Source organism: Ipomoea nil, unplaced genomic scaffold, assembly GCF_001879475.1.
Source record: "Ipomoea nil cultivar Tokyo-kokei standard unplaced genomic scaffold, Asagao_1.1 scaffold3069, whole genome shotgun sequence".
Lineage (NCBI taxonomy): Eukaryota > Viridiplantae > Streptophyta > Magnoliopsida > Solanales > Convolvulaceae > Ipomoea > Ipomoea nil.
In genome coordinates this window covers 991,444-1,001,422 of record NW_017619497.1, presented here as the reverse complement: position 1 = coordinate 1,001,422, position 9,979 = coordinate 991,444, and the positions used below count along the sequence as shown (strand labels likewise).

General features: G+C 37.4%; 2 protein-coding genes across 3 annotated transcripts; one reads left to right on the top strand and one right to left on the bottom strand.

Annotated features, from left to right (window-relative positions):
* Positions 1-371: 371 nt before the first annotated feature.
* LOC109164659 lies at positions 372-1,625 on the top strand. The gene is made up of 4 exons (XM_019313186.1): positions 372-547; positions 628-735; positions 813-922; positions 1,090-1,625. The coding sequence occupies exons 1-4, from the start codon at positions 394-396 to the stop codon at positions 1,423-1,425; spliced, it is 708 nt and encodes a 235-aa protein (XP_019168731.1). The 5' UTR covers positions 372-393; the 3' UTR covers positions 1,426-1,625.
* Positions 916-5,471, bottom strand: LOC109164658 (pentatricopeptide repeat-containing protein At4g02750). Of its 2 annotated transcripts, XR_002051435.1 has the most exons (3): positions 3,938-5,471; positions 1,797-3,197; positions 916-1,169 (listed from the first exon to the last, which is right to left on the bottom strand). XR_002051435.1 is itself a non-coding variant. In XM_019313185.1 (2 exons), the coding sequence occupies exons 1-2, from the start codon at positions 5,438-5,440 to the stop codon at positions 2,391-2,393; spliced, it is 2,310 nt and encodes a 769-aa protein (XP_019168730.1). In that variant the 5' UTR covers positions 5,441-5,471; the 3' UTR covers positions 1,649-2,390. The 2 variants fall into 2 exon arrangements, 1 of the variants encoding a protein (XP_019168730.1); XM_019313185.1 differs by lacking the exon at positions 916-1,169 and having other exon boundaries at positions 1,649-3,197.
* Positions 5,472-9,979: the final 4,508 nt, after the last annotated feature.

Below are 9,979 nucleotides of genomic sequence, written 5' to 3'. Positions count from 1 at the left end.
CTCAAAAGCTGGGCCTTCCACTGCCAAGCTATAAAAATGTTAATGAAGGCTTGCCACATGCCCCGAGTTTCCGATCAACAGTTTTGGTTGATGGAAGAACATATGAAGCCAAGTGTACCTTCCCCACCAGAAAACAAGCTGAACAAGAAGCTGCAAGACTTGCACTAGAAAGATTAAGCAAACAGATCAATGATACAGGCTCTCCACCCATTTACACGGTATGCATAGTATTTGGTTATAAACTGCATATCAACTGATACAAAAGTTTCTTCTGTTCTCTTTTTCCTGAAACCAAGACCCTATGTTTTGATTTGTTCTTTTTCACATTAAACTCAGGAGCCTAGGGTTTGCAAGTCCTTGTTGTATCAGTATGCTCTCAAGAACAACCTAGGGATGCCATCATTTAAGACCATCAATCCAGCAGGGCCATGCCTGGCGTACCTCTCTTACATGGTATTTGGGGGCAAAACTTACACTGGTGAGGTTGCAGGAAGCAAGAAAATGGCAGAGCAACTAGTGGCCCGTGCTGCTATTAGATCGCTTCTTGGTATATTTTCAGACTTCAAAATTACAATTTCTGTTCCTAATTTGTGTACTATTTAATCTAACCTGAGAAAATCCTTGAAGAGACGGATGCAGAAAGTATGTCACACATTATCAAGTCCAATAATAAGCATTATCTTTATTCACTAACCACAAAGGAAAAGGATCATGCTTTTTCAGATAAGTCTAAGGGTAAATCATGCTTTTTGAATTCCCAATTAATATTTAGCTAAAGCTTCTGTATACTCACCTTAAAGTCATGATTGTAGGAGTAGACAGTTTATCAAAACAACAAGAGAAGGCACCAGAAAACTCACCTCTAAATCAAGCTAGCGTTCAGGTCTCCAAGAATCTGCTTCAAGGCCAAACAAGCAGTAAGGTAAGCCGCAAGAACTTTTGTGTTATGTAAAATAGTCAAGATTGATATGCTTGTAGAGGCATGAGTTCATTTTCTCTTTATGTTGTTAATTGAAATTATTATAAAGTTTCTGGTAATCAACTATTTTGCATCAGCTTAAGCCTTGGCATATTCTTCTTTATTTGCAGACTGCAACAGTTAGCTTCAATTCTTATGGGACAGTTGGTGGACCTAGAAAGGTACTAACTTGCAAACCTGAAATCAACACCTGGGAGCAAAACAAGAAGGGTGAAACTGATTATAGAAACGTTACCGACCACAAACCTCAAATAAACAATTGGGTGCAGAATGAAATGAAAACTGCTGATCGCAGGAATGGTCAGATGCACAAACCTGGACCAGGAACCACTCGACCCAGTAATTGGGAGCAAAACAAGAAAGCTGTTGATATGACGAATGGTCCAAAGCGCAAACTAGAGAGCAACAATTGGAATCTGATGAAAAAGAAAAATCTAGGATCCTAAACTTTTAAACAGGGGTTGATTTAACAGTTTAGAAGTTAACATTTGCTGCACTATAAAACTTGGTTAAGATTGTAGTACACTGTTGCTAAGTGTATTAACTGGCTTTAAATTGCGCTGTCTGTAATGACTCTCTCATTTCCTGCACATGATTTCCTATATATCCACAAACAGTACTCTATATAGTATATATATAGAGTAGTCAGTGTTTTACCATTCTCCATTTTCTTCTGTTTTGCTTGTTTTCATTTTGGAATTTTATTTTGGCAAGCTAACAATTTTATAAAATAATAATTTTGACTTCAAATTACAAAATGTAACTGAGATCTTGTATATAATGACATGAAAGGAATTATTGTCCATTGCAAAAGTACCTTGTTTTCTAAGCCTAACTTCAAGACTTCCCCTTCATCCCCCAAAGTCATCTGATGTGGGTTCCTCATCAGATGCAAAACTTGAAAGAAACTCCCGATGAATCATCACTTCAAGCTTTTCCCTTAAAATGTACCATTTGATATCACTTTGACCTCTGCTGCTTCACTCCATCATAGGTTCCATGTATTCACAGAGGCTGCTGTCAGATCTTTAGAGGGCACTTAAGTCATTAAGCCCCGCAGTTTGAACTGCAATACATAACTGCCAATCCTTTTTCCTTTGCACTGGCAACAGATCATTTACATCCTTGACAGAAACTCTCATTGACCAACTTGTAATGCTCACCTAAGCGCTCAAACTTCAAAAGAAGTTTGTATGTTTTCCTATGAAAGATGTCCTCTGTTTTCTGGATTAGGAAAGGATTAGAGTGGAGCTTTCCCTTCCTATCCTTTCAAGAGGCATTGAGAATGACCACTGAGCAAACTATTGTGACTGGTAGCACAATATATTCAGAAAATCATGAGGACTAAATTTGAAAGCAATGGTATCTTCATGGCTTTACCCATATATGTTAAACCAGCAACACTTTGCTCTTACCAATAATCCCCACAGGTGCATATACCATCATTGAAATGGTGAAAACGGTTATTATCCCGTAGAATTATTGATCTCCCAACAATCTTTGATATGAGTTTGATTGCAGTGTGACAGTCCCCACAAACCCTTAAATTCTTTATCACACGAATTGGTCTCCCAGTGGGTACATTCAGAATTGCAAATGCAACGGCTAATTTTTCACTATGATACTTCAGCATATGTGCCTTTTCCTCCTCGTCCACATCATGCAAGACTAATTTTGTAGCAACCACATAGCCTTCGTGCTTCATTCGTAGTTCTAAGTCTTCCAAGAAAGCATATATTCTAGCACTGTCAGGATGTGTGGAGTCCCCAACTGAAAATATATGAATCTTGTTTTGTACCTCAACCCAGCTGTACCCAGGAACTTTCCTTGTACCAGTATCTCTCAGTTTTAATCTCATCTCACTAACATCACGCCATCTACCAGAAGCTGCATACAAGTTAGACAGAAGAACATACATCCCTGCATTCCAAGGCTCCAATACAAAAATCTTTTCAGCAGCTTTTTCTCCTAATTCTGTATTTCCATGCATCCTGCTTGCCCCAAGGACAGCACCCCAAGTGGCAGCATCTGGTTCAAAGGGCATGCTCTTGATTAAGTCTTGAGCATCATCTAGGCGTCCAGCTCGACCCAAGAGATCAATCATGCAAGTATAGTGCTTTGAATTTGCAACTATCCCATAGTCTACCTTCATAGAATAAAAATATTCCATTCCCCTGTCAACCAAGCCAGTATGACTGCATGCAGACAGTACTCCAACCTAAATAATATAAGACGATGAGTCAAATCTAATCATCATTATATCAAGAAAAAAAATGCATGCATACTGAAGAAAAGCTTACATCAGAAAGAGTAGCTAATTACTAGAAAACAAAAATGTCTCTCCTAATTATGGTTTGCAAAATAAACATTGATGTAAAATGACTTAGGTCTAAGGATCACAATTAAAATAAAGCAGAATCTTTGAGTAAGTACCTGTTTTAGTGTTTAACTAAAAGACTTGACAAGTGTGTGTATGTCTGTGGCTAGTAAGATCAAGTCTGCTAGACGGTTATAGAATAACGGTTGCCAAGTAACAGCCATTTAAGGTTAGCTCCATCTCATTTCAAGCATAGGATCTAGAAGTGATGCAAGAGATGAAAAAACCTCCAGCAATAATGAACCTTTGGGACCAATTCAAGGTCCAATTTACTCAAACCCCATTTAACATATGACATATGTCCTAGCCATGACTAGTATGACTCTATACTACTATCAGCTACATGCAACTTATACCAATTTTGGGGGTTTAGTTCATTTGAACAGTTTTTTGTAATTTTGATATCCCTTCATATTTTAATTGGCTGTCTGGATATATGTAGTGATGCTTTTGACAGCCTTGTAATTATTTATGCACATTTTTTTCGTATTAATATATCTACTGTTTAGTTGTTTTTTTTTTTTTTTTTTTGTTTTTTTTTTTGAAATGCAACTTACAGAAAGCTGAACATATAAATTTACCATAGTAACATCATCAGGTTTGATACCAAAGTCCTTCATCATTTTAAAAAATTCAAGAGCTTCTTTGCCAAATCCATGCCTTGCATAACCAATAATCATTGTGTTCCAAGAGACCACATCCTTCTCTGCTATTCCCTCGAATACATCAAGTGCCTCTCCAATGCTTCCACACTTGCAATACATTGCTAGGAGTGCATTCCCCACATAACAACCTGATTCATATCCTGCCTTTACAAGTCTGCCGTGTATCTGCTTTCCCAACTCAAAAACTGCAATATCAGCGCATGTACTTATGACACATGTAAATGATGACCTGTTAAGCCTCTCTCCATCTCTTGTCATTTCCACAAACATGTGCAATGCCTCCTCACTATTACCACATTGAGCATACCCTGCAATAATTGCAGCCCAAGAAATGCAATCGCGCATAGGCATACAATCAAACAAACTCCTTGCACTAACGATATCGCTATTTTGAGCATAACCAGTTATCATTGTGTTCCATGAACTAATATTTTTACAGGGCATTGCATCAAACAATTCCCTTGCCAAGTCTATCCTTTGGCACTGAACATAACCAGCAATCATTGCATTCCATGAAACCTCATTCTTCACTAGCATCTCATCAAAAATCCCCCTAGCTTCCTCCACTCTACCATTTTGCACATACCCTGAAACCATTGAAGTCCAAGTAAATACATCTCTATCAGGAGACTCATCAAACAACCTCCTTGCTTCCTCCAATTCACCATTCTGAGCATAACAGGAAATCATAGTATTCCACGAAACCTTGTCCCTCATAGGCATTCTATCAAAAACCGATCTGGCCTCAGCCAACATCCTCTTCTTCAAATACCCACCCATCAAGCAATTCCAAGAAACCACCGCCCAACTTTCCTTCAACTCAAACAATCTCCTAGCAGCTTCAATCCTCCCATTCTGCACATATGTTGCAAGCAGCGCATTCCATGAGATCTCATTCTTCACAGGCATGATATCAAATATCCTCCTCGCTTCATCAATATGCCCATTTTGGGCATACCCAGATAGCATAGTGTTCCACGACACAACGTCTCTCTTAGGCATTTGATCAAACAACAACCTAGCTGCCCCAAGATTCTTATTCTTCACATACCCACCTAACATTACATTCCAAGAAACCAAGTCCCTTTGAGGCATTTGATTGAACAGCTGGTGTGCGAGGTCGAACTTGTTATTCGACAAGTACCCAGAGATCATGGAGTTCCAAGACACGCAGTTTTTCCTTGGCATGGACTTGAATAAGCGCAATGCAGATTCGCATTCGCCATTCCGCATGTGCTTGGTGATTAACACGTTCCATTTCACTATGTTTGAACTAGCAACAGAACTTGCCATGTGCTGTGGTTTTGCATCCTCAGATACTTTGGGGGTCAGGGAAAGAGGCTTTGCCGCTTTGAGATCGCTTATGGGATCGATATGCAGGAAGCGCGAGGAGGTGCTGTTTACTTGTCTGAAGCGCATGATTTTGCCGTTACTGTTAATACCGTTGCTCATAATTCAGATTTTCAGGTACATTTATTTTTTGAGTTAATAACATTTTCAAATTTAATTAATTAGAGATCTTCACACTTCAATTAGTCAAAATAATTTCAGTTACTCATTAATTAATCAAATCATAAGGCATGCTTAGGGCCTGACAGGGTGGGCGAGTGGTTGGAGCATGTTTTAAGCTTATAATAAAATAATCTATGTCAAACAAAACCTTAGTTAGTCAAATTATATTGATTTAATTAATGATTTTAAATTTTAAAATTTTAATTAATGATTAATTTGGTTCAAATTTCAATATTAATCGTATTAATAATAAATAATAAATAGTTTGGGAAGAATAATTCTCAGTAAATAATAAATAATAAATATATTATATAATAAAATTTCAGTTAACCAAATTAATCGAAATATAATTAGATTTAGTTAATTTAGGTTGCATTTAGAAATCTAGTGTTTGATAAAGAATAAAAAATGTGAGTCAAAAGAAAATATATTCATTTTCTTGAAAAATGACTTCTCTTTTTTTTTTTTTTTGGAAGTCATTTTCTAACTTTCACACCAACACCACCACTACTACTATTACCACCAAGTCACCAACATCACCACCATCACCACCACAATCACCACCATCGTCGTTGTTGCCACCAACACTCAACCATCACCACCACCACCATTTATATTAGAGAAAAGGGTCAAATACACCCTTAAACTTTACTCAAAAGGGCAATTAGGCTCCTAAACTTTAAAAAAGAGCAATTAAACACTTGAACTTGTCATTCTGGAGCATCTAAACCCAGTAGCCAGTTATTTACCTGAAATAATAGGTCATTTAAAATTCCGGCTATATTCCGGCGAAAAAATATAATTTCCGGCGACAATTTTTTTTTAAAGCCTTCCACCGGAGAAGACGACCGGCCGGTCGTCTTCTCCTGTGGAGAAGGTGACCAACACCTCTAGTCGTCCTCTCCAATGGAGAAGACGACCAGAGGTCGTCCTCTCCAATAGAGGGGGCGACCAGTCCGGTCGTCTTCTCCTGGAGAAGATGACCGGACAGTCTTCTCCAATGGAGAAGACGACCGGAAATTGCTCCGGCGAATGTTTTTTATTTATTTATTTTTTTATTTATTTTTTTATAGATTTTTAGCGGCGGTCAACGGTAATAATTTATCGGTAACCTGTTGGTTACTGATAAATTGGGCTTATTTGACTTAAAATGACAAGTTCGAGTGTTTAATTGCTCTTTTTTAAAGTTCAGGGGCCTAATTGCTCTTTTGAGTAAAGTTTAAGGGTCTATTTGACCCTTTTCTCTTTATATTATTATTATTATTATTATTATTATTATTATTATTATTATTATTATTATTATTATTATTATAAATGTTATATTATAAACAAAACAATTACAAATTTTAATTATACAATTCTGCTCATTTCTAAAAAATGAACCAAAATATCAAGACAGTTTTTATGAATGCAATCAAATACGGAAAATAAAAATATTTTCTGAAAAAATTACTCATTTTTCAAAAAATATTTTCCAGCAATTATTTTTCTGGTTTCCAAACACACTCTTAGTGAATTGTATTTCAGTTTGGTGAAACAAATATACTAAAATGAAAATTATGTCAATGCATAAAATATATTGGAAATTTAATTTAAACATATAGTTTTATTGGTTGTGTGATTTGTACTATAGTTTTTTTTTTTATTTTTTATTTTTTTTGGAAATATTGATTGGATATGTTTAGGTCCTTCAAGTATAATTAAAATATAATAAACGCTTAAACTAATAAAAGCTCTAATTGAACACTTTAATTCTTCATTTTAATAATGCAATTTATCCAATAACTTCTTAAACTTTTATTTTTGGCCCGGTTTGAAATCCAATTGGGCCGGCCCAAATCCGTCACTTTGACACCTCTAATAAAAATTTGATCCATCTATTTAAGTAGATCAATATTTGAGAGTTGCTGAAAAATAAGAAAAGAAAAAAAAAAGAGACAATAATGTCATTTTTATAAATATTATAAAATTGAAAGTTTACATAATATATAATTATAAAATTAACCTTAGCTTATATTATGTATTTTTACTAAAATCCTCAACCATTTATTAATGCTTATGGCGGTCAAGACCAACCCTCACTTCTTAATGGAGGAGATTTAATTAATCACACATGTTTTTTACAATATTTTTCCCATGCTTTTACTTATTTTGTGCAAAAAATGATGTACTTAATAGGGAAATTGGATTAATTAATGTGTTTTTGTGCATAATTACTCTTAAATGCTCAATAATGGGAAGAAGAAGCAGTTTGGAGCAAAAGAAATTGCATGAAAAAGGAGCATGAAGAAGGTCAATTGGAGGTCACATGCAGCAACAACAAATTAGTATGATTTTTGAAATACAATCTAAGGAATCATCGCCCAAAAAAAAAAGAAAAAAGAAAACGCATGCATATTATCATGGGGGAAAATTAAAGGCTCGTACCGCATCAATATTATCATCAAAAACATACAATAAAACTTTGTCTGTGGTGTGCATGCAATTGTGCATATATGTATGAATAATTTTCCAGTTGTCTGATTCGATCTGTTCCCATCTACAGACTACAGCTCTTCTTCTCCATCTGTAACCGGCGCCAGGTTTTCCTGCGACGCTTTCCTACGCGTGTCCCAAACTTATAAGAACCCCTCTTAGCTTCTTCTTTATTTCAAAATATAATTACATATATACATACACACACATATATACAACTACATACAATTTCTGGTGGCGCTGCACCCGCAGGGGTATATTATTCTTTACAACTACTATACGTACGACAGATCTACCCACTTATCGTATAATCCAAACTCAGTCGTTCTGAAAAGAGTCCTGAAAAAAGTTAAACACTAATTTATTTTTTGTGTGGTTGGAAGGTAATGTAGACGTTAAAAAGTCGTACATTGATTGATTGACGTAAAAGTTTCTCTAAATATAGAATTTTATTATAACTCAACTACAAATTAATTGAAAGTTTGAAAAACCTAATGGTACTAGGTTTCTAAAGCCATGATACTATTTATGTTTGTGTGTAATATATGATTAATTAATTAATTAAGCAAAATCAAATTAATATAATGTTGGGAGTTAGTTGTATAATTAATGCAATAATAAGCTAAGTGCAAGTTAAAGATCTCTCTCCCTGGTATCTAGGGTTTTTCATCTCTCTCCCTGGTATCTAGGGTTTTTTTATGTTTTTGCATGGTTCTAATCACACGCAATCGACAAATATTCTCGCCGGGAACAATCTGTTTCGCTGTCTCTTTGATACGGCTGTCGCTCAATTGGTGCAAGGGAGTCGTTTGTTGGTTCAAGGAGGGCGCTATTAGTTTTTAGCGTTACTGCTTCTTGTTTGTTCGGTAAGGGGCGCAACAAACTGTGAGTTGGGATTACTGCTACGCCGAACGCTCTTTATTCATCATCATAACAGTACTGCTTCGGCCGACAATTATGGACGTACAGGAGATAGTCCAGGGCTGTGCGGAGATCACTTTGGAGGAGGAGGAAACGGGGGTCCGATTCGGGGAGGAGGATGGATCGGAGATCGCGGAGGGATTGGCGGTACAGTACTGGCAGATGGTTGGACGATTTCTAACCGATAGAACGATTAAGTTCGATGTGATGAGGCAGGTAATGGCGTCTGTTTGGAGGCCGTTAATGGGGATACAAGTCGCTGAGATTCAACCGAATCTATTTTTATTCACGTTTTATCATGATACTGATCTTGCGTATGTGTTGGACAATGGCCCTTGGGCGTTTGAGAATGCTACTTTGATCTGTCAACCGCTTCGTTCAGGTGAATATCCTACCCAAGTGTTGCTCAATACAATTAATTTTTGGGTTCAGGTGCATGACTTGCCAGTCGGATATCGTACGGAAAAGGTTTTGGAGAAAGTCCGGGACTTTCTTGGACTGTTTGTGGAGTTGGATGAGAGGAATTTTGTTAGACCTTGGACGACATTCTATAGGGTCAAGGTTACGGTGGAGGTTACGGCTCCGCTGAAGAGACGTATGAAGATGATTTTGCGAGACAATTCTTGGACATGGGTAAATTTTCGTTATGAACGTTTACATATGTTCTGTTTCTTCTGTGGAAAGTTAGGGCATACTGATAAGTTTTGCTTAGATGCCCGTGTGTCGGGTTTGAAACCGGCTCAGTATCCGTTTGGACCAAGCTTGAAGGCTGGGGGTAATGCCCCGGGGAAAGCAGTGGGGGAGAGTTGGTTACAGAAAGGGGAGAGGATGCATCGTGGTTTGGGCTTTGGTAATACGGCGGATGCAGCAATCCGTGGGGTGGGAATGCAGCAGGGGCGGAGTGTCGGTTGTTTGCCATCCTGGGGTGGTGTGAGGCCGGGGCTGGGGAGTGTTGGGGTTGTTCGGGCAGGGGAGGATGAGGGTGTTCGGATTGATCCGAAACGGAGGAGGGGGGAGACTGGTGAGGTGGTGGGAAGTGTGGGGTCAGGT

Excerpts from the sequence above, each read along its gene's own strand:
- LOC109164659 (XM_019313186.1), top strand. The coding sequence starts at position 394 with ATGCCATCATTTAAGACCATCAATCCAGCAGGGCCATGCCTGGCGTAC. Across the intron at positions 548-627 it reads TGCTATTAGATCGCTTCTTG|AGACGGATGCAGAAAGTATG; the intron begins GTATATTTTCAG and ends AAATCCTTGAAG. Across the intron at positions 736-812 it reads TTTTTCAGATAAGTCTAAGG|GAGTAGACAGTTTATCAAAA; the intron begins GTAAATCATGCT and ends TCATGATTGTAG.
- LOC109164658 (XM_019313185.1), bottom strand. The coding sequence starts at position 5,440 with ATGCGCTTCAGACAAGTAAACAGCACCTCCTCGCGCTTCCTGCATATC. Across the intron at positions 3,198-3,937 it reads AACCTGATGATGTTACTATG|GTTGGAGTACTGTCTGCATG; the intron begins GTAAATTTATAT and ends TATATTATTTAG.